At 39.4% G+C, this 25,275-nt stretch overlaps 1 protein-coding gene across 2 annotated transcripts in view; it reads right to left on the bottom strand.

Annotated features, from left to right (window-relative positions):
• Positions 1–8,763: 8,763 nt before the first annotated feature.
• The window catches only part of SLCO5A1 (solute carrier organic anion transporter family member 5A1), a 70,313-nt gene continuing 53,801 nt past the window's right edge, over positions 8,764–25,275 (bottom strand). For both annotated transcript variants that reach the window (XM_082754676.1, XM_082754675.1), the window contains 4 exons: positions 16,232–16,391; positions 12,791–13,032; positions 11,779–11,843; positions 8,764–9,731 (listed from right to left, as the gene is read on the bottom strand). In XM_082754676.1, coding sequence (XP_082610802.1) covers positions 9,286–9,731; positions 11,779–11,843; positions 12,791–13,032; positions 16,232–16,391 — 913 coding nt within the window. In that variant the 3' untranslated portion in view covers positions 8,764–9,285. The remainder of the gene's footprint in view (positions 9,732–11,778; positions 11,844–12,790; positions 13,033–16,231; positions 16,392–25,275) is intronic.

Here is a 25,275-nt window from a genome sequence, read left to right on the forward strand (position 1 = left end):
CCGAGGTAACTCATTTATGCAGTTTTAAACTAGCAACAATGCCCTTCATGTGATAGAAATCTATTAATAGCTTTATCCACAGCCTACTCCTTAATTTAATAGTTCTACTGTTGGACACTGGAGACATTCATTCTGCAAAACGCTCTTTAATATGGTTATATGTATTGGAAAATGAAAATGGAAATTGCTCACCACGAGCTTGGAGGTCAGACAAGAACTGGGCCCCACAGGTTTGTCCTCCAGTCTGTGAAACAGCAGCTCCTCGCTAGTTGCACATGTTGGCTGAAGTTGCCTGAGGGCTGAAACCTGCAGTACTGTGCACATCACTGCAGTTTCTGACTTAGGTCATAAACTAAGTGCACTTAGATGCTTCACAAAGCCAAGCTGTGTTCTGAATCAATGCAAATTCAGCTGCTATGTGGTAGCAAATTTTCCTTTGGTCAAGGCTGTTGTTTCATCAGAAAGAAGCCACAGCTTACCCAGCCATGAAAAATGCAATACAGGTCGAAATACTTTTGGCATAAAGGCTCAGCAATGAAGCATGTCTAGAAAAATACATTCAACTTTAACTGTTCTTTGGATCTTGAAAACAAGGCTGCCCTGGGACAGAATTTTCATTTATGGATATATCTATGCTTACAAATAAAAGTGATCTCAGAAAGTGAGAGACCTTGCTCCAAAACTAAATAGTATGGCCTAGGTCACATCCACACTGCAACACCAGGTTGGCCACAGCCACTTTATGAAGCACTTAGCCCTGGGGATCCTCTTTGCTCTGCTGATTTTGGGTCTGGGGTACCAAAATACATTTTCCATTTGTTTTCATTTTTAAATGCATTCAGCACTACAAAGGTATGTTGCTTTTATGGTGTGGTACTGTGGTGTGTGCTACAGGCCTGAGGTGTTGCATGAGGACATGTGGGTCCCTGTTGTATTTGGCGTTGGGAGGAACAAGGAGACCAACCCTGTCTCAGCCACTTCTGACATTTGGGAGCTGTCTGTGGCACAGCCCTACCACATTAACCACATGGAGGTAGCCTGTTGGTGTGGTCCAAACTAGAGCCACGGAGTGAAATAAACACTACACAGTGCAGACATCAGGAGTCTCATCCCTGGGTTCATGCCCCGGGCCTCTATTGAGCAGTGTAGATGCACATAGACTTGTACCCTAAGTGTTTTTCTAACTCTGATGATATCTAGTTCAAACAAACTTGTATTTCTTTTCATGTAACCAATATAAATCAAATTTAATGCTAGAGGAAATGGAAAGTGGAAAGATTTGGTTTTCTCTGACTAAGCACTAAAAAAGTAAACACTTCATCACCTTATCCAGACTGATTGCACACTGATGCAGGTACCTTTTTGTTTGTTTGTTTGTTTTGTCATAAATAAATAAAACACACTTGATATGCTATTTTTTTATTTCCAAATATCAAGTATTCAAGAGTTTGTTTTGTAAACACATGTTTACAACAGATGCTGACAATAGATTTCATGAAACAATGTGTTACACAGCTTTAAAATTATTCTAAGCTCTGCTGAGAAATAAATATCCATTAAAAATCCCCCCATACAGGAGCCTAAAATATGAAGAAAAAAAAAAAAAAAGAAAAAAAAAAAAAAAAGCATAACCAATTAGTCTCTTTTTACCACAGCACAGCACCCACACACTCATACAGTCAGACATACTCTACGAATTTCCTTAATACTCTACACATTTGCTTAATAATTAGTTGTTGGTGTTTTTTTTTTTTTAAAATAACTAAACACTTACAGGCAGTGTGCCCACTCCATGCTCCTAACATGCTACCCAGATTATTTTGTTGCTGTTCTGCTTAAATCATTTGGTAGAGGTATGCACTGCAGCTGAGGGCAAAACTCCCATTTGCTCAAGTGGAGGAAAGAGCAGGTCTGTTAGGAGGAAAGCCTTCACTGAATCATGGATCACAGTGACTCCACATTCTTTTTTTGTTGTTTTTCTTGTTTGTACAGAAACAATTCAGGATTATTTTGTACAACTGTTTGCTTTGACATTTCCCTTTATGTTTTCAAAAGTACCTTTGTTAAAAGAGGTAAAATTTCTGACCTACCAGTCTGAGGTGTACCTCTCAGTGCTATTTAGGACACAAATGCCTCCTCTGAATGAGCAGTCCAGACACAATAACACAAAATAATTATCTTTCAGAATTCAAAATGGAAAGGCAAAATATTGCCTGAAAGATACAACAATCAAAAAACTGTTTTAAATCTGAGCTCCCTTGAAAATTGGCCTAATTTGTCCTTTTTCCATTGGTGCAACTAGAACTTGCTTTTATTCCACCCCTCTCTTTCTGATATTTCATGGAAGAACATTAATATTTCAGATCTGAATCCTCATTTTAATACAAACTCTTACTAATGTTGCCTGGTTAAGAGGTTCCAGAATTTCCTGTCATTCCCATAGCATTTATTTTCAGTCTCTGCATATGCAAAGCCACTAAATAAAGCAACATTCTACAGAAGGAAGAATACATCCTACATGAGATTTCTGTGGTCTGTATAACTTCTACATTAGCCATTAGTGCTGAGTCAAATCCTATACTGCCTCCTAAAGTGACTTTCCCACAGAAGAGCTAGGCAAAATTGGACCACTAGGAACTATAAACACTGTCTTTGCTGGAGCAGTTCCAGCCTTTAAGAATGAAAACACATGCAGTTGCACAATTGACATGTTTTGAATATGTCATTTAAGTCATAGTGAATACATCATAAAATACTTCAGTACCTATTAGCACCACAGTGTTGTTTAGCCCAAAGATTATCAAGCTCACTTTTCCTTGAGTTGACCAATGTTTTGGATGCTTTTTGTAGCCCTTCATAAATTCCACAGCTTTTCACCTATTCTATATCATGAGAAAAAAATAAGGTTACAGGATAACATTGTGACAGCTAATTTGAGACAGAAAAAAAATAAAATACAGTATACACAATGGATAAAGTAATCATTAGAAGAGTAGAATGGAACCTGAATAAATAAGCATCTATTTTACTGAAACCAGTAAAAGTTTGGAGCTACTTTGAACTTGCGGAGCGAGACCTGTGTTTAAAAGGCTGGATTAAGTCAAAAGAAAATAGTTTATCTGAAGGATTGGAGGCTCATGGGTTTATGCTAAAAATTATGGTTATTAACTACATCTGATTACAGATATTGGATATGGATATTACCAGCTGTCCTCCTTACTTTATGTAGCATACTCTGGGAAAGGATAGGGAAAATTTTCTTTCTGAGGATCAGCTAAGATTTCAAAGCTTTGGCCATGTAATAGTATGCATTAGTGCAGTAACGTATTCAGTAACAAAGTTAAGGAAGAAGAATCACATGAATTTTGGCCATATCTTTTCTCCACAGTGAAGGCTCCCATTTCTACTCTGTGACAATGTTTACCTTTTCCAATTGTTATTTGTAAAATAAGATGTTATATATGAAAAAAAGACAAAAACTTAATTCTATACCAAAGAATTAACGTACCTTTTTGATGTCAACTGCCTGTTTTCTAAACAATCTGAATGATAAAAATCTGTCTAAAATCAAGTCCAATGTGAAAAACCTGAAATATGTTGATACAGACTTAATCTACAACCAGCAAACGCTCTGTTCAAAGCTATGCCAATTCACATTGCAGTTGAGGTAAACCTCTGTTTCCAGGTGTTTTAAACCCCTGGAAAGCAGACACAGCTGGATGGCTTCAGCTGTGGGAACCCAGACAATGCAGCATAACATTTCCTATGCCGCTATATTATAAAAGAGAGAGTATTGAGAAAAGAGACAAAGATAAACATGTTAAGGAAATATTTTGTCTTTGATCTACAAAAGCAGAAGTACTAACCAATGATCAGAGTATAAAAACTAAACAAGTGCTTTATGTCGCTTAGTTCACATATACTTGCTAAAGTGTCTGTTTGTTAAGGTCCAACACAAGGTACTGGCCCAGTTCTTCAGCCTCATTGTCAGACCGATGAGGCTGAGAATCTGGTTCCAAAATTGCAGTAAGACACTTTGGACCTATTTATCATCAGTTTTATGTCAATATAACACCATGAAGAGCTGTGGTATTATACACACAGGAAGTGTAGTAAGGCAGCAGTAATTCAGGCAATTTGGGGGAAAATCTGCAAGAACAGTACAGAAGGTGCTGACCCCTCTACCCAGCCATGTTCACCAGAGTTCCACAGAGCAGATGGTGCTCTCTTCCATATGTGGAAGATACTGAAAAACTATCATTTGAACCTTTAGGTCCAAATTCTATGAAAGGGCACAGTCTTGAACTGTCTTTATGGCCAGAAAGATGCCCTTATTTAATCTGTATCCACACATAATACCTAGGTTTACAGCCAAAATTCATAAAACATATGAACAGTGTGTTTTGTCATCCAGATCTAGAATATACCTTTGAGCAAGTCCACAAAATATTTTGAATGCTAACGTGACCATTATCTGAGATGATCTGACAGAAGCCATCTCTGGCTGGATTAGGTGATATTAGATGACCTCATCAGGGTGACAAGTTGACTTGTACCTCTTGCTCTGGAGCTAGATAACTGTACTGCCTGGTGTAGACATGTTCATGATGCCCTCTGCTTCTGTATGCAGACTATTAATTTCCCTCACTGTGTAATCAATCCTCCTCCCCTACCTTTTTCTAGTTAGAATTCTAGTAAAAAGTTTTACAGTTTATATCACTGAATGTTGCTACTTAGAACTGTCTTATATTTGCAATTGAAAACTTCCTTCATTGCCAGATATATAAGTAGCCACATGTGAATGCCACAGGGAAGTACTTGAGTGCTACTTTGTGCTATTCTGGCAAAAATGATCACTGAATCCATGGGGAAAAAAAAGACATCTTAGCATGGAAATTACCCCTTGGGTAAAGGAACTCCTTTCTGAATGCACATGGGATTCAGTCCAACACCTATATACATGCATTATTTTTAAGTGCATCACTTAACTATATAAACTTACAATGTATTTAAGTGTTCTGTTGGATCTGAGCCATAATGAATAAATAGTTATGCTATAAATGTATGAGCTATATTTAAAAAAAAAAAAAAAAAAGCAAGCATATATGTTTGAAAACACTACACTCAGTTGTTTGTAATTAATTTAGGAGCTTTCAAATATATTTCTAATATCTAGGAGGAGATTTGTTCTCCTAGTTCACTTACAGAACAGCAAGTTCTGAAGAACAGCATGTTATTACATGTATTTTTAAAGGTATAATGGCTGGACAAAGAGCCGAAAGCTTCCAATTACATATCAATTGCACCATAACATTCAACTCATTTCTGGTAGCTGTTTACACTGTCCTGAAAGGATAGCTCCAAAACACCAGTTCCAAATTATACCTTATTATATCCAGTATGCTCATGAGGAAAAGAGGACCAGAAATGCAGGGCTTTGCCTAGTATTGGAACTACAGGCTACTACTCTCCAGCTATACCAACCAAGACCACAACTGGAAGCTCTACAAACTACTCTCCTAACAGTACTGTGCTCATACGCACCCAAGGCTATGGCTATTCCCTTTCTAAAATCTTCCCCTTTTTAAGGAAACATGTATGAATGGGAGGCTAAGCCAGGATGGGAGGATAATCTCTTCAGTCATTTTTTCATGTATCATTCATGTATTTCTCTAAACTAGGAATAACTGGTGCAAGAGGAATTTAGGCAATCCTCATAGCATGAAGCCTCCCTGGGGACTTGTAGTTAACCTCTCTTTGTCATTGCTCCATATTATCCCTGGCTGGTTAACTGCAGGTAGCATACTTTGCCTACCAACAGCAGCGTGTGGCTGAACAGGACCCCTGCCTTACCTTTTCTTGTGCTTGCTGCTAACCAAAGTTAAGCGTTTGTGGGTAGAGAGGAGGAGGGCAGCACTTACAACAAATTAAACCAAAATGACTTCGGAACTTTACATTTCATGGTCAGGCAGTTTCATGACAACTCTGCTTCCTTCAGCAATGATAGCCTCCGAAAATAGTGTTTGCTCAGCAGGTCTCAGTCCATATTTCAGTCAGTGTTGACAACACTGGAATTGACTTCTCTAGTGAGTTACTGTTTTTACCCTGCATGCCTTTATTGGCTTATTTTAGACTGTTACAGCTTACTCATAATAAAGCCTCCTTCAGGAACAAATCAAAAATTGGCCAGAGGCTGGGTTTTCTTTCCTTCACAGGATGCTGATTTAATTACATGATTTTGTAGAAATATATTGTAATAATTATCTATATCAAAAATACTAAAGGATTTTGATGTTATTTTTGCTAAGCATATAATTTTGAAAGGAAAATTAAAAGGCTACAGAAGGTATGTAAACACAGGTTTTTCAGCATTTCCAAAGGGAGCATCTTTCCCTCTACATTCCAATTTCTCAGACCTTTTTTTTTTAAAAAAATGAATGTTTTTAGAAGTTGAGGTGTCAGGACATCCTAAAAAACAAAAGTTCTCAGTTCTGACAAGCTCTGAATTCCTTTGAAATCAGCTCAGAAGCTGCAGCAGTTGCAGATGTGTCACTTACATAACTCTCATTCTCTGTCATCAGTGTTAGCTCCTGACAATCCTACAAGCCTAATCTGCTCTCACTTGTTATTTGTATGGAAAATACGTGCACACAAGGCATGAAATAGAGTAAATCGGGAGAGATGATTCATCTCCAGCCTCTTTTTGATTCCCTAAATGCTCTGTTTCTGAGATATTTGAAGATTGTCTCTCTTCACCTCATCCCATACTGATTAAAATGGGCAAGTGATTAAAGTGGATGGGTGATGGGTTGCAATTACACTTTGTCCTACTACTTTGCCTCAAATTTTGCCATGGCATGAATTTCTTTGTGCAAGAAGCATTAAAAACTGTAAGAGAAGGAGACACTTTTAGCATCTATTCTGATATTCTATGGAAAAAAAAATGTACCCTGTACCTTTGAGCCAAGGAAATTTACTCCTCGAGATGAGAAGTATAGAAGCTAATGTCTCAGGTGGCACAAGCTGGCTAGGGTTTTAAACTGTTTTAAACGTGGGGTTTAAACATAGGGTTTTAAACGTGCTCAGTGGCTGCACAAACAAACAAAAAAAAAAAACAAAATATTGACCCTGAAAACCTGTTACTATGTACAGAATAGCAGGAGGTGATTTCAATTATATTCCTCTCTGCTGTATTTTGGGGTAGAAGCATCAGAGTCTGTAGCCAGAGTGGAAGTCATTACAAGTCAAATAAATGGACTGAGACATTGTGAAATAAGCAGCCAGCATTTCAAGCAGGGGAACCAGCCCTGTGGTTAAGCCCATATGTTGGTCAAGAAGAGACAGGAGATGATGGAATGCAACCAGCAAAGGAGAAGGAGAGGGAAATGTACTCTTCCCAGGTACCAAAATGAGTATTGCCTTTAATTTCAAGGGAAACAGGACTTGGTTCCATATAATATTCAATCATCTTACATGTTGTAAATTAAAAATCCAGGAAGAAAATCTTTCTTACATTCCCAAAGTTCTGCTCTCTGTTATTTATTTTCATGCAGGCTCCCCACATGACAAAACCCAAACCTGCCCATCGCTGATTCCTCTTAAAAGAGTGCTTTTAATTTCCTAAACTTCTAAGACTTTCCCTGGAGGGTAAAATACAGCTTTGACTTCCTGATGTCCGCCTGAAATCATTCTCTGCCCTTTGAGACATCATTAGTACATCAGAAGAAGGACACTACAAAGCCTCCAGAGTAAGATATGAAATGCTAAGTACATTTGATGAGAAAGTCTCAGCATCTCCAGGGGAGAAAACACACCATAGTAATTTGGAATAAGCAATGGCCACTTCACATCCCATGGGTCCATGCTTACAGACAATTTCTATTCCTAGCTCTTCCCTGGGAGGTGGAGGAGAGCCATGCTTTGCCTTCATGGAAAGCTTTAAATGAAGCTGAGGCAAGTTGTCCACATGTGGGACAAACCATACAACTACGACTTCCAGGGCTTCCTCCACCCTGCCCCAATGCCAGGCAGCAGGAGAGGCAGAACAGGGGCAGAAATGCTGCTGGTGGGGAGCACAGCACCGCAGAGGTGCCAGCAGTCAAGAAGAAAACCTCATGCCAGGCACGGTGGCAGCTCACGTGCTCTCAGCCACCTTGAAGGGTTTCTCTGCTGAGTCCTGGAGCAAGTGGTGCTGCTTTGGCCCTGATCCCTGCTGTGAGGGCTCCACCAGGTCCCACACAGCCCGCCAGACATGAAACAGGACCATTAACTCTCCCTGGAGGTTTCTTCACCAAAGCTGAACTAGACTTCTGAAGTGCTGCCAAGCACTTCCTATCAAGCTATAACTGGTTATTTTCTTCAGGAAAAGTATGGATTCAGTACTAATAACAGCCACTCAAATAACTGCCAATATCATTGCAGAAGTATGCATGTCTGGTCTGGTATGTTCATATGACTCCAACATCCCAGTGTTATTACAAATTAATACTGAAGGTTTTTTGTTGTTGTTGTTGTTTTTTTTCTCCAAGCATTATACTTTCCTAGCCTGTGTACTTTGTGAAGAATGACTGCATCCAATTAATTGAAAATTATCATACATTTTGACAGGATAAAGATATTATGTCTCAATATTTGCAAACATTACCTGATGCAGAACTTTTGTATGGCTTAATGTGTTATTAACAGTACTTTAAACCTTATGTTCTTTTTTATTTTAATGCTTATGTCTGAAAATAGCCCCTTTCAAATTGAGTCACAATGATGTCTTTAAAAGCAAACTTTAAACTTAATTTGCTGCACATACAATTATCCAAGTAAGTTGCATAGTTTAAATAAGTTTAGTTGTGCTTTGTAGCAGAACTCACAGTAATTACTCATCTCTTAAAAACACAATTTGCAGATGTGAAGCTGATGATACATTTAAGCATTTTTGTGACATCTAGACATCAACAATATGAGTTTTTGTCACTCTTTCACTGACTTTTGCTGTTCATAATACCTCACCCTTACGTTGATATTAGATCAGAGCATGGACATTTAATGGACACATCTGAAATAATTACAAACACAATTTTTAAAACTCCGTTGTCAGGAAGGGAGAAATAAGAACTTGGGTTGGTTTGAGGTATCCAGCCCTCAGGAACATACTATGGTTGTTTGCATTAAGCTTTGTTGGTTTTTATCATGTGTTACATTTAGATTAAAAATAGAAGGCACAGGTGTTTTACAAGGCGCCATAATTAAGTCAACCAACAAAACTAAACATTACATTACCAAACCAGGGGTCTATATCTCAGCAGTGACTTCTTCCAATGCATTTTCATTTGAGGAATTTATTGCTTCTGAAAAAGGGCCAGGGTATGTCTGTGCTACGCAGTTCATTCCTTGTGCCACACCAATGTCTCCTCGAGAACTGAAGGTAGGGCAGGATCTAGTCCGTGCATAGTTTTGTTGGAGTCCAGCTTGGCCAACCATCTCACTCACAGTGTTCACCGGCGAAGCCCTCCACCTCTGTCTCTGTAGTTGCTCTTCTTTACACTTAATGGAGTACCAGGCCAGAAAAATAAAAAAGAATCCCACAAATTTGAGAGCAGCGGCCAATCCAAAGTAGACAAAACGAAATGAGGTGACATCGTATTCCCAGCAAGATCCTTGTACGCCACAGTCCTGTTGCCAAAGCATGCATGTGGTATCAATAACAGCCCCAAAATAAATAGGAGTGGGAATGTAAGCTGAAATAAAAATAGCGACAGAATTAATATGTGTTAGCATACAGTGGAAGACTTCTTAAGAAACTATATATCTAAGCCAAACAGGCATATGTCAAGAAGTTTTGAGATTTCTACCCTCCTATTCTTCCCACCACCACTACCTATCCCCCACATGAAACATACCACACATGTGACAGTGTGCAAGCAAAGAAGACAATGCAGCAACACCTTACTATAGTTACTGCTCCAGTCTGCGGTCCCCAGACAGCTCTTCATAAACTATGTGTCCCTCAAAAGAAATTCCAGTGTTGCTCTCAGGAAATAAAATCAGCATAGGAACAAAACAAGGTTATCTCCAGTGTTACTTGTTGAACACCCATTATCCATGAGTTGGGAAGGAGTGGGGGTTGCTGCTTTAGATTAAGGGGAGAAACCCCCCAAAACTGAAAAAAGTTTATCTTCCTGGAGAAAGATGGAAGTGGACCACAAAAAAATCAGATTTTCTTTTGAAGAGATCTTCCTCGGAAACAGAAGTAAACTCCTAAAGCTGCTATAACTGCAGCCAGACCCTTATACACCCTGCTCTCCCTGAAAATATTACACCTTTAAGATGAGTCAGAAAGAGCCTGCCCCAAAGACAACCGTTGCCTTACTGACCAGATGCAGCTAGATGGGGCTCCCCTCTTCTTCTCTCTTAGAATAGTCATCATTTGCTCTATACACTTTTGGTAGTAGCTGAACACCTGGACTACATGTTAGGCAGGATTTTAGAAGTTCAAGACCTTGAAAGGAATCAATTTGTGTAAAAACCACTTTTAACATGCTTTTCTTTTTGCTTTGAAACTTTGTGAATCGTAGAATATCCAAGTTGGAAGGGACCTACAAGGATCATCGAGTCCAACTCCTGGGTCTCTAAAGGACCACCAAAAAAAAAAAAAAAAATCAGACCAAGTGTCTAAGAGTGTTGTCCAGATGCTTCTTAAACTCTGGTAGGCTCACTGCTCTGGGGAGCCTGTCCCAGTGCCTGACAACCCTCTCCATGAAGAACCTTTCCCTAACACCCAGCCTGACCCTCCCCTGTCCAAGCTCCATGCTGTTCCCTCGGGTCCTGTCACTGTCCCCAGAGAGCAGAGCTCAGCGCCTGCCCCTCCGCTCCCCTCGTGAGGGAGCTGGAGGCTGCAATGAGGCCTCCCCTCAGCCTGCTCTACTCTGGGCTGAACAAACCAAGGGGCCTCAGCCACTCCTCATATGTCTTCCACTCTAGACTTTTCACCATCTTTGTAGCCTTCCTTTGGACATTCTCTAACAGTTTTATATCTTTCTTATACTGCAGTGCCCAAAACTGCACACAGTACTTCAAATCAGACATTAAGTAACATTAGATACTTATTTTGAAAAAGCAAAGAACTTTTCTTATTTCTGAAAGCAACAAAAATGTGTTTCTAAAACAACAACAAAAAATCATTTTAAGTGATATATAATAACTGTATTAATACATTGTATATATTCACAGGGTGACCAGTGGTATTTCATTTTCTTTTCCAAGTAGCCCTTGTTTTTGTCCTTGAATATGTAACATTATGTGTGGGAGAGGAGAAATTCTGAAGACATACACACTCCTTCTACAAACACTATTTAAAAGACTGATACTGTTTTTGTTTTGTTATCTAACCAGATCAAGAAGTTACCAATAAATGCTTGTCAGAAGAAATCATTAACTTGTCAAAAACTGAATCATTTCATGGGGAATGACTATTTTGACAAATCTCTTCTTTTCTTGTGGAATGATTCTTAAATAAAAATTGAAACTGTAAAAAGAAATCTCTTTCTGGGACAAAAATGTTGTTCTGGAAAGTCAGTAATAATATATGTATACATATATACATATATATGAAATACATACTCAACTACATTTTCAGGAGCTATTAATTTTAGGTTCCTGATACAATTAGTCAGGCAATTAATATTCATGGAATTTTAGTACTTTTATGGTACATTTAAGCCAAATATGGCAAGCCTTTTGGGAACTCTGTGGTTTATGTGGAAGCTTAGTGACTGCAAGACTTACCAAGAGTACGTAATAAAACAAACTGCATTCCTAGTGCAAAGGGCCGTTCCCCATCTTCCACAGACCTAGCAGGCAAAAAGAAAACTCTTTTGAAGAAACAGTCAGTAACAGATAATCATTGTAGTATGTTCTGCCTTCATCTCCCAGCTTTCTTTTTTCTGAGCTATAATAAATCCTTGTCTAAATTTCTTCTGTTTAGGTTCTAATATTGTTAATTCTTATTGCTAGGAAAAAAAAAATAATGTCTCCTATCCCTGTTCAATCAAAATCTCAATCCTGCCTTTGAATTTTTCTTTACCTCTGTAAGGTAAAGAAGAATCTGATCCAAAACTATTAAGGAATTGGAAAATCCATCTAAAATGTTTGTGACTTCTCACAAGTTTCCTATTATTTCATCTAACCTCTTGCTTTGTTTGCCCTTTTTTTTGCAACCAAATCAAAAGCTTGAACATTTTTCTTTGAATGGACAAATGAACGACACTACCTTTACCTACAAAGACCATGTTGTTCTCTACCCTTATATGACCACAGTGACAACAACACTACTACAGTACAGAACTTAAAGTTCAAAATCATTAGGAAGAAAAAAGGAAAGATTCAAAAACAAGCATGTGGAAGAAATGAACAATTTAAAGAAACAGAAGAGGATCATTTTAAAACTTCCTTTCATTTGAACTATGAATGATTCAAATATTACCTTTTCTCAATTGCATTTTAAAACCTAAACCATTGTTCTAAGAAGGCTGAAAATTTCTTTAAGAGCTGTATTTTTCTTATGTTTTTATTTGTTCTCTCTTTATATGGTCTGGAAATCCCTGGACATTTGTTTCCTAAGAGTCATTATCATGTCACATATTCTAAATGCAAGAAAGTTTCACTTTATCCATTTCATCCCTATTCTCTTCCCTTGGTAAGGATACATAAGCTTGAAGGAGTTAGGCTGCATTGCTCCAGCCTCTCTGACACAGACACTGGTGAGAGCAGGCACAGCAAAAATACACTAAGGTCTTACCTGAGTGTCACTATGATTGCTGACGGCTGGGCACACGCTGTTATAAGGGTCACAATGAAAAGAAATATCAGGAATGGGATGAGCGTGTTGCAGGTTCTATCACACTTCCCAGAAACAGCATAGCCATTTTCATTCAGGTAGGTTTTGACGATAACCAGTCTGAGCTGACTGCGCTGGCCCACTGTTGGCGGGGTGATAACCTGGCGGCTTTGGACACATGCACATTCTGTGTAATTTCTTACCTGGGAAAAGGAAACAGAGAACATTTGCACATGAAAAACTTGCAGGAGAAAAACATTACACAGGAACGTGGTACGTCCCATGCAGTCTTCTCATCAGGAATCAAACACTACTTCTCCATCTTCTGCCTCTAACATTATTACCCCAGGTACAACCAAGGCTGCCACTCCAAGGGTTTTGAAAGGCAGCCCAAACTTCGCGTGATAGGACTGCCATTGCTTATGACTACCACCATTTAGGCTGACTGTTATAAAAAAAAAAAAAAAATCTGGGACACTTTTGGAAAATTCTGCAAAAAACATTCAATCACTTCTGACAAGGAGACTGGAGGAAAAGAGTGTTTCTATTTTTTTACCAAAACTGTGAGGAAACACTCTTTAAACAGTACTGACAATGCCATATTCTGGAATTTGGCAGGCTGTCAGTTTTCATCTTCTAGAGGTATCTTCTGCTATCTCAGTGGAAACCTACCAGACTCAGCTAAAGAACAAAAAGCTGCACTGCACACTTGGAGCCCAGAGACTTTCAGCTGGATGTAGATATGGATAGGATGTAAACAGGTGCAAAAACAGAGAACAAGGGACTTAAACAGTGACACTGGAGGACATGAGATTCCTGACTGGGCAAAGAGGTTGAAATTAGGATGAAAAGATTGTGTAGCAAACTGGCATTTCACAGGCAAAGGGGATTGTGATATGAGCAAGGTGAAGAAAAGCTATGTCAGAAATAGCCTCCCATCTACTACTGTTTTCTAATAGCAAAGGGGTGTGCAGTAGATGAGAATATTCCAGTATTAGAGAGGATCAGGGCCAGTGTGATGTTAAAGGAAGGAACTTTTGGCTTTTATGTTCACATTCTTAAAACATAGGACCACACGTGCACAAAAGTTACATTACAAGACCATCTTAATATTGCAAATTTAAGCACTCAGGCATCAGGAAATATCCAAATTAGGGTTGACTGTCAGCTTTAATTTATGCCCATGTATGCAGTTGTGTTATAACATTGCTGTACATTCTTTTTCCATGGTATTTAGATGAATTTCTGAATGAGTATTTATCCAGTAGTTTACCTCCAATTTTCAAAATGTGGCTTCATGTGTTTTTTCCTCACACTTATCATATTCCACTACAAATACAGAATGGCTCATATTTCATATGGATTTTTCTATCACACTCATCATTATAGCTTAACATTTTCAAAGAGGTGTAATTTATCTTCAAAACAGTTAGGAGGCACTGAAGTTGTTATCCCTATTTTGTAGGTAAGTAACTGAAACAGATCAAAAGTTTTGGAAATGTGGGTGGCAAATCTGAGACAACCATGATCCCTTTTTTTTCAGAATATTTTGATATTCACAGCTTTTTCTGCCTTAACAGAACTCTTTCTGCCTTTAGATACACATTTAGGCACTTCTGCAAATGACACTTATGTTTATTGCTCATGTCCATTATCCAAAATATGAGGAATACTAAATTAATGGGCAATTGGGAAAAGTTTGGTTTAATGACTGGCCCAGTAGTGTTTAGGAATAGAAGCAATGACAGAATTCAGTTTCCCAAGGCAGCACTCCATTGTCTAATATCACAAGTATTAGCTTTCTTCCTACAGTCCTCACCTTAATCTTCTTATTGCTTCAAAATAGGCACTCTACAGAAAATCTTGCTTCATCAGCAGAAAAAAAACAAGTCTGTACACTAAATGAGACAGAGGTCTTATGCAACAGAAATGCCAGAGTACAGGAACATGTACATTATACCAGTTCTGAACTGTACACGGGCATCCTTTTTCCTGCTTCCAATTTTAAGTGGTTAATTTTGAAAATACTATATATTATAGGCTTAAATCCAAATGTTATGTTAGCAGCATTTTATGCGCTATAGAGTGACACAAACCTACATTTGTTGTTTCTAAAAGTACCCTACATAAAGCATTATTTAATCAAGAAAAGTATTTTTCTATTCATTCTATTCACCTTTAGCTACTGAGTTCAAACTTCAGTCCATGAAGGATCTTTTTTTAAACAATAGTAGGAAATAGTGTATTTCAAAATTTGTACTGATGAGTACATACTACCAAAGTATATCCTACTAAATGAATTCGTACTGCCAGTTTGATATCAGGTGAAATATAGCAAAGATCAAACCTGTGTCTCAATCCAGTAAAGCACAAATAAGATTTATATAGACACTGAAAGTTAACCACAGGTTCACACTTCAGGCTTTTAAAGCAATTTTCTACTAAAAAACAGAAAGGTACTTTAAAAAACTATATATAGGAAACTAGTCTGTTCTAGGTGGAATCTATGTAGGAACCTTAATTTATGGAATGAATATCCATTCAAACTGAATGGATCCAGTCAAACCTGATAAAAGGCAGTGATGGAACCACCATCCTCCAGTTCACAGGCTGGCTCACAACTGCAAATCAGGAGACTGCGGCATTATAAATAAGCTTTCTGGAAAGTACAATTAAGTCCTTAGAAAATCAATGTTTACATTACTTCCTGCCTTTCTTAATGATTTTTTAAGACAGTCCTGTAATAGAAGAATTTAAGGGTTTGCATTTCTATGAAATGAGCATAACCACACTGCTGTTGCTACTAATGTCAGATCGTATATTTCAATGTTTTTCTGTGCCCATTTCAGGAAACTACCAAATTTCTATGGTGTGATTTAACCAGCAGGATGCCCTCCGCCAGTCCAGAAGACAGGGAGGACTGGGCTGTAACAGGCAATGTGTTTCCAAGAAAGAAAGTGGATTAACATCTTTTAATTTCTGGTTACTTGAGTTTAAAGATAATCACTTAGGTTGGAAAAGGTCTCAAGAAGGACATAAGAATGGCGAAGCTATTTTACAAGAGCAGAATAAACAGGCAGTCTTTTACAATGAGATTGGCACAAACACCAATGGCTTTAAAAAGGCCATAATTAAATTTAGACAGGAGTTTAAAACATTTCCTGAAGAGTTAAGTTCTTAACTACCTGAAGAGTTAAGTTCTTCCTTCCATTCAAAGAGGGAAAAACAACAACAAAAATACCAACTGCTCTTAGAAGTAACATCAATGAGCTTGTGAAAAGACTGTATGCTTCGAGGGGGGGATGTTTGCTCTAGAAACAGAGTAGTCTTTGATCTGCTCTGACCCTGAGGAGCTACTCGCTATCTGTAGGTTGTATGTGGGTGGGTGGGTGAAAGACTTACCCCTGTGCTATGGTTTCCACCATTGATGCAGCCAGCTAGGCAAGGATTAAAATATGTAATTCCATCTGATCCACAGACAGGCTCGTACTCATGAATCTTACATCCGCAGTTCACATTACAGCTCCCAGTCAGATTCCTGTGGGCCATGGCAAGAGTGGGACTGAAGAAAGGAAAAAGAGCATACTAGTAGGGCAAGTACTAGTATCCTGCTGTTCAGAAGGAGAAAACATCCTAGCCATTAACTCTGGAACTAGCACTTGATCATTAAAGAAAGGCTGCATTAACTCTGGATCATGTACATGATTTAAACAACATAGAAGAATGCCCCAGGCATCTCTGCTGTCAACTGAAAACACAATACAAAAATAATCCCAAAGTATAAAACTTTTATGTTTTTGCCTTGGTAAAAGTTGTATTTTTTTTCCTGATTTTTCTTTTCTTTTAGATGCCACTACTTTGTATGCCCACCATAACCTGCAGCAATTTGCCGTTAATTACTAATAAAGGCCCCATAAGCGAGATATAAGCTTTATATGAACTAATAGGAATCTCTTCCCACATACTAACAACTGTTCAGAAAATTTAATGCTTGCATTATACGTGTATCAGTGATATAAAACACAGAAATCGCTCTAGAGCTGGAGAAGTACTGTTCTTTTACTAAATGTCTGTAAAAGAACCACTACTCCACCTCCTTGGATTTTTTCCCAATATCCTGCCAAAAAACAACTTTCTAAGTCCTCCCATGAAGAGTTTGGTTGTATGCTCAGAACGACTGAGTTCTCATGTGCAGCTCATGGCTGGAATGAAGATTTATCCCCCCATGGCTTTGCTTTACCAGTTGTACCACTGTGGCTCAATCCAGACATGGCTAAGACCTCAGTAATGGTAGAGTCTGTATCTGTAAGATCATAGACTCTTCATCAGAATGAGGTGGAAAAAAACCTCACTGATGAAATGCTTCTCCTTGCTTCTTGTAGAAAGAAATCAGCTCTGCTTACAACTGACTGCAAACTGTCACAGTCAGAGGTTTTGACTCAGGTTGATGAAGTTGGACAGTAACCAACTCACCCAGCTGCTGCCTTGCCTACCACATCACTTCAGTCCTGCCTAAAACAACTCTCAGGTCACTTGTAAACCACCAGCTCTAGGCACAAGCACTGCAAGGTTACCCATTTACACCCTGCCCCAAAGAAAAGACCAGGGTGACACTAGACTTTTAGCATTCCTGGATATAGTGAGGGCTTGGAGTACAAAGCAAAGGAGGAAAAGCACTAGCAGAAACAGAGTCAATCTCTTCTCTGAAAGAAAATACTAGAACCTCCTACATAACTGCATATATAAATTGTGGTCATAGACTAACAAAGTTAAAATAAAAAACTTTTAAGAAAGATAAAGTGGATACTAGTTTGTTTCTTCCCAAGTTAAAAACAGACTGGCACAACTGGGCCCAGCGTAAATACAGCTGATATCACAGGTAGTAAGGTGTCCAGTCTGTATTATCTAGAACCTTCTTATTAATGAGGAAATAGGTGATGATCAAACTGTATGTTTCTGTCACATAATTGTTTTGAAAAGCCATTTACTTTTAGTAAATAAGTTTACGTACTAAAAGTATTACTCCTGCATAATACCAGAGGGTGTTATGTTGGAAGGTATCTCAAGGTACAGATAAATTATTACCTTTCATCTGTACTATTACTGAACATGCTAGCTCAAGTACCAAAAGGAAAATAACCAATCTGCTCAGATATATATGCAGACACACCATGAAATGCAAGTTATTTTCTGCTGTCATTATGAAGCCAAAATATAACAGGCATGGACTTTTAAATAGACTGTAATATATTTATACCTATTTTTACTACACTTACCATGTTCTCCATCTTGTTTCAGGTTCCTAAATTAATTTAATAAGTGGAAAAGCAGGCATCTGCAGGGTGGTTTATTGCTGATTCAATTTTCTGCGTCCCATTTGGAATTTCATCTGGTTTCAAAGTACTGTCAGCAACATGAAGGCATTAAGCCAGTGGAAAAGTTACCTGAATGATCTTATTCATACCAATCTATTTTCAAATGACAGCCTTGGCTGAGGCTGGGGAGCCTACCTTTTATTTCCTAAATACATTTCAGTTTAATGAAATCAAGGTTCCAGAATTCTGCACCCGCACTCCCTCCTCACTGTACAAGGCTACTCCAAAAAAACGAAAACTGAAAAGCAGCTGATACTGGTTTTCACTTGAAGCTTACCTTGTTATTGAGGAAAACCATGATTTTATTACACTTTCAGAAACTGCAAACTGTAGTTTCCTGTGATGCTTAAACAGCACTTTTTTTCTGGCATTTACTCCTCAGCGTGCATCTTACCTTCTATCTCAGATGCCCTCTCGGCCTGTAAATGCTATTTGGGGCCTCAAAGTACCCAAATGTTATGCACTGCAATATTCAGTATTGCAAAACCTAAGCTCTTCTGAAGACAGAGGGCCAGTTTCAAACCATTTACTTTAGGGACTGTAGTTTGTATTATCTAAACCTGGAAGTTTTTAGTTCATCCAGGTACCAAAGGCAGAAAGGCAGGTTCTCTAAAGAATGAGGACAGCTCACAGTTCTGAAGATCTCCAAAAATTCAGAACATGGAAATGAGGCAACAAAGCTGGCTCCCTGCCTCCTCTGCAAGGGAAGGTGAACTGGGAGCTGAGACTGGCAGTAAGAGCAGATCAGAATTGGGTCCAGAGTCAGAGACCAGACAGATTCAGCCCAGTGATCACACAGCAAACCTAAGAAATTTAGGGCAGGCCCTCACTTCCAGCTTTCTTCACAATAGCTCTTCTCAGTGATGGAGCTGAACCTGGACTCAGCCAGCTGAACTCCATAATTCAGGTGTCCAAGCTCCCACACACAGGTGGGGGAAAGTGCCTCATGCCCTGATATTTTATGGGAATATGGGTGCTCACTGACAACAGTTCAGTGAATTCCTACACATGGAGCAAAAACCTGCCCCTCTGGGCTGATAGCATTCTCCAGTTACATGAACTTGTAACAGATAATACTTCTATGAAGTGGAGGAGGAAGCTTCTTCTTCTTCATCGACTCTGTAACTGCCTGAGGTGGGAATATTGGGGTTCAAGGGCCTCCCCAACCTGAACGGGTTCACACTTACACCTCCCTGATATTATTTTTATCAGCAAGCTCCAAAATGGAGTGTCCTTCCATCCTTCCTGCTGAAACTGAACCTGATCTTAATCCCATTCATGTCTCCTCATCAATGACTCTTTATTGCCACATCTGTAAGCAAAACCTAGAGCAGGGACCAGGGCCCAAAGTCAGTTCTTCCAAAGGAAATCTCCTTTCAGTGTGTTTTAAAATCACATTCTTCCCTTGCTTACTCCTTCTTCTGTATCTCTATCTGTTCCTCATCTTTTTCTTCTTCCTCTTCTCCTGTATCCATTGCTGTAAAATAGCTTTAGTACCACAAAAGGAATGAAGGGCAGTCCTGTGTCAGAAGACTGAACTATGCAATAATTATGGTGCTTTCATGGACATCAGGAGTTCAGGGTCAGATTTCCTCAGACTAATTCTTTTCTGACCTCCTAGCAAAAACAGGCTATTGGGCAGTTCCCGTCTTCTCCACAACAACTGTTCAACACAGTGGCCAATGCTAATCAAAGTGGGTATCATTAGAAAACACACATCCATCCCTTCTGGATTTAGAATTATTTCAAAAGCTTCAATCCCATCTTCGAATCGCAGCAACTTAAACATCAGCACCTCCTTGCTGATCATAAAATGCATAAGAACCTGTGCTTGAGCATTTGGAGAACACTGGCCAAGATACAAACCACAGCATATTTTACTGCAGTAGTCCTCAAGAAAAAGTAGCCGTACAAATCTCTGAGATTTAAGAGTTTTTGTGTAAGAGCCAGCACTTTCATCAGCATGGTTCTGGGACTCTTCAAATGCTCATGGCATCTGAACAGTGAAGAAAGCTGGTGCTTTGGGAATGCAGTTTTAGATATTTTTCAGTTATGGGTTTTATCACAGAAATGGTACCAGAACCCTTTGCTGTGCTATTAGCTTATTTTGAAAGGTTACTCTGAACACTCCGTGTGCCGTGTTTCCCCCTTGTTTAGAGCTGCAGGATGCCACAGCTCACAGCTACAGTCACCCTGGCCTTGATCCACAGATTCTGGATCCTCTCTCAGGATGCTGGCTCTGCTTAGCTCCAAAGCACAGGGCTGTCACTTCTTCTTCTTCCTGGCTGATATATTTAAACTGGCTGACCTTTTCTTCAAAACTGGAAACTAAGAGTGTCCTCCATTACATCATTTATCTAGTAGTCTACTGAGAAGATATGAAAACCCGATTTCCAATTAATATTGAAGTAATCCCTACAAGGTTGAACCTGACGAAGAGGAGAGGCTGAAGGAATAAGACTTGAAGGCTTTTCCCAGGGAATAGAATATATATATATGAAAACCCCCAAACCCAGCAGTTGCATGTGACCTTCATCTTCTTACATCTGAGTGGTGAATGGAGCCACAGGCACCATCCTACCCCATCCTGTGGTTAGTGTGCAGTCCGATCCTGAAGACCTGAATTTCTGAGAACAAATGATAGTGTGGCTCCTTGAGAATTCACAAAAACAGATAGATTGTAAGTGTGAGCTAGGTACTGAGATCCATTAGGGCATGGGTATTTGCACATGCACCATAAACAAAAATCTTGCCCTGGGAATTATGTTGGTATGCACAGCATCTCCACAGCGGGCACCGCAGCGTAATATTGAATTAACTGCTCTGCCTTGTTTGCCCTGCTCTCAGTACTGCTCAGTGGTGCCACAGAGAGGCCATGGCCATTCCGAGCTTGCTCAAGTGGCTGCTCTAAACAGATCAGCAGATATCTCAGGAATGTTGGCACCCCCTCAGCCAGGCAGGAGCTGAAGAGGAATCTGGACTGTTTGCGTGGCTGCATCCCCGAGATGCTGTGCTCGTGCTCACAGACCGGCACTGTTTTGGAGCCCTGTGAGGGCTGCTGTTTGCTCACCTTCACGTCTGCAACACTTGAGCAAAACTGATGTAAAGGTAAACAGCAAGCATCAGATGTATTGTTTCCCAGCAACCCTATGGATGATAAGGGATGTGCTGCTCCCATCTTCTACACCCGAATAGCTTGGAGACTTGGCTGAGGAGTCAGTCTACACACGACGCCTGTCATCCATGTCATCTGTCACCTCACCTCCCATTATTAGTGACACTACGCATTATAACTGCTGCTCAGTGGCTTCCACTTGACTCATTTTTAATGTATTTATACACCACTATTTGCTTTTGCTGAATATGCTTGTCCTCCCAGCTGTGCACTTTTGCAGCTGATCAAATGTTACTAAGTAGCTCTTAAATATTTATTGACTTGTCTACTGATCACACAAATCAGGTTCACAAATTTAGCTCTTGGAGCTCTTGGAGCTACTTTGCACTTTATGGTCTAGTTGGATGCTAACCAAAGCCTTTCTGAGTATATTCTTTCTTGTACCATAAACAAACAAGGTGCAGTTTTAGAAACAAGTTGCAGCCCTAGCAGGAAATTAAATATCTAGGACTGGTATTGGTTCTGTCGCCTTCTCAGCTATCAGCTGAAACCTGTTTCACTATATAATGCTGGATTTCAGAAGGCAATTTGCAGCAACATGTCATAGACCAGCATGCAGACTTTTCCAGTAATCTCCCAGCAGAACCTTCTCTCTGATGGAAAACACCCAAATCACCAAAACATTTCTCGGGAACATACTGATTTCAGCAGCGATGTGACAGACATTTTTCACAGAAACAAGAGAGGCAGCATTTTTGGAGTTTTGCAAGCTCATTGGCAGCTTGCTGAGCTAGATGTCCCTGGTGATAAATATCTGGGAAAAGCTGGGGTTCACAGCCTGCCCAGGGAACCCTCGTGAGGATGCCCTGGCTTCCAGCAGGGCTCTATCACCCTGCACATGCACAGAATGGGGGCATCTCTGGCTGCTGGGAAAGGCACAGCTTGGGCCTTTCCTCTCCAGCCTTTCCCATCCAATTAAATGCATTCTTCTGGCCTCTTACCCCTCCTTCACATCAAAGCCTTCTCGGCAGCAGATGGGTTTGGGACAGCTTTCTGGTACCTTGCGTAGCCAACTTGAGCTGCACTGCTGAATATTACCATGACATGCAGGTTAGGAAATCAGCTGAAGAATGAAAGTGAATGAAATCAGGCATGAAAATAGTTAGAAATATGAAACTGGAAACTGAACTGTGACCACTCTGAAAATTTACTCTTAGGGACATTTTTGTTTTGCTTGGAAGAATCCTTACATTTGCAGATATGCAAAGCAAATATGCTCAAATGAATAACAAGCTACAAATGAATGCAAGCTGTGTGTCTCCAGCTTTCATCACTCCTTGTACCTCAACAAATCACTGTATGGTTTATTATGGGTATTTGTTTGCTTTTTTGTTGTTGTTTACAGCAAATGCCATGCACACAAAGATTTTTTTTATCTTCTCAAGAACATATAATAGACAAAATTATCCATTAGCTCTGTTTCCAAAAGCTCATTATCAGGCATTTTTAAGAGGTTCATATTTTCATCTGTATTACTCTGTACTGTATTACTCTGTACAATTACATCTGTATTCAGTCTTCAGCCATTGCTCTTTCCTCTCTTAAAGATGGGAAACTAGTGAAGGACTACAGATGCCAAGGACATGAAATCACATGTCTGTGTAACCCCATTTTCATCATGTAAGATCTATATAGCTAATATATAGCACATTTTATAACACATTTCTGTGAATGCCTCTCACAGTAGTAAGTCATTTTTTTCTTGAAGGTGTATATTTTTCCAGCACTAAGCCAAACCGAAGAACTGTAATCCTGTCTTCTAACACTGAAAGGCTGCCTATTTCCCCAAAAAGAAAACAGAGCAGTAAACTCTGAATTACTGCACTGCACAGCACAGATTTACCTGCATTGGTCAGAAAAAGCAGAATTTATACACTGGAGCTAGTTAAGTCCTACTCATGATGTGTGCTGCTGGAAAAGCAGCTTAGTTTCATTGCACCTACTGCTGTAGACACACAGGATATGTGAGAAACAGCTGCCCTGCTTGTTTCAGTGGCATGGATGCTGTCAACCTGCAGTGATGCTTCATGAGCTCCCAGAGACATCTGTCATGGAGTGAGGCACTTGTGCACACACACAGAAACAGAGACCAGCCCCAAATGACAGCATTTCCTGAACTATTCTTTCAATTGCAAGCAATGATTCTGCTCATTTCATTAAGAAGCTTTAACTGCAGGTTTGCTAAACATGCATACTGGGACAAAACCCAGAATCCCAGCTGGCAAATTGCATTTGTTCCCTTCTCAGGGAGACTGTTCTGTGTCTCTATGACACAATGCTGGTAAAGATAACAGAGAGAATACCTTTCCTAGATGTGACTGATGATAAAAGGGACTCTAGTTCCTAACACTTTGTCTAAACTCTGTTCTCCTCTCCAACTATTGTTCTGTGGAAGACTTATGGTTTAGGAATAAAAAGAAAAGGGAAAGTATAAGGCAGGATATGTCTTTAGAGCTGTGACCTGTTATTTCAGATATCCAGGCTTGGACTGGTACCTCACTGTGCTGGCAGTCTATACACAGATACTAAAAAAGAGGTGGACCCTCTTCCATGAGGCTACAATCTAAATTACATGAGGTTAAAAAAAACAATGCCTGATTATATTTTGGTAACATCTAAACAAAGAATTGGTTTGCACATGGCTTTATTAATATTTTTTTTAGATTGCTGTAGTAACCTACACTACTGAACACCAAGGAAACACAAAGAAAAGAAAACCCCTCACCCCACCACACAATTTCTCTAATGTTAATATTGGACTGTACGATAAAAAAAGTTATCTTAACTTGATGGTAATATTTTTGGTTTGGTGTTGAACCTTTAAGACCAAGGACATTCTGGATCTGCAGTCTCCTTGTTGGCAAACAGCTGGAATCACAGCAATGACGCAACTTTTGTGTAGCTGTCAAACAAGGGACCCTCTCACTGCGCTAGCTAGATTCCTTCTTTGTTGTTATTGTTCTGACCCAATTAGTCACTGCTTCCAAATTATGAGATCTGATTGGACTGAAAGAGATACAAGGGTAATAGAAACCCATACTGGCGGCCCAAGAGGAAGATTTTTTTTGTTAAGTGCCTCAGTAACTCAATTACGTGTTTTAACCAAACTTTAATTACACCAAAACAACAAAAAGCAATCAGAAAGGGCCTGTTTTGATTCATTACATGCCAGAAATATGAGAGAGGGAAGTGAACTAATCCAGGAATATGTCATTATGAGTAAGGCTTCCTGGGAGTCTGTTTAGTTACCCAATATCACAAAACATAGAAAAGACAGGTCTACAAACCACCAAAGTGGCTATTCTCTTCTATTTCCCCTTTATTCAACGATGGTGAGACCACACCTGTGGTGCTGTGTCCTCATCTGGGGTCCACCTTACAGAAGAGACATGGAACTTCTGAAGAGAATCCACTCCACGTCCACTCTCAGTACCCTGCAGGATGCCAGCCTGAAACACCAACTTACTGATGTTGTTTAGCAATTGCAGATAAAGAAATCTGCTATAACTACTGAGGTTCAATTTTAAATTTATTTATTGCACTGTGATATCCCTTTTCAATAAATAAGTTGCTAATTGGGGTAATTTCTGAGCATTTAGCTCTCATCGAAGTGGCTGCACATCAGAGGGACACTTGAACTTTTTGAAAGCACTGCATGCTGTTTTTCTTCAATTTTGCTCTTTAATGCACTTTTATTCTCCTATATTAAGGTACAAATCTTAATTTTCTTCTGCAAGAAGCTGCAAGAAGACAATTCGCTGATGCAGGGCCTCCTATCTGGTTGCTAGTTATGATGTAAGAGGAGGAATGCTAAACAGCAGTTCGACATTAAGCTCTCTATACTGTGTTCAATATCAAACATGCCTTTAGAGGCAAGGCTCAGGAACTGAAAAACA

Source organism: Aythya marila (genome assembly GCF_965140915.1).
Source record: "Aythya marila genome assembly, chromosome: 2".
Lineage (NCBI taxonomy): Eukaryota > Metazoa > Chordata > Aves > Anseriformes > Anatidae > Aythya > Aythya marila.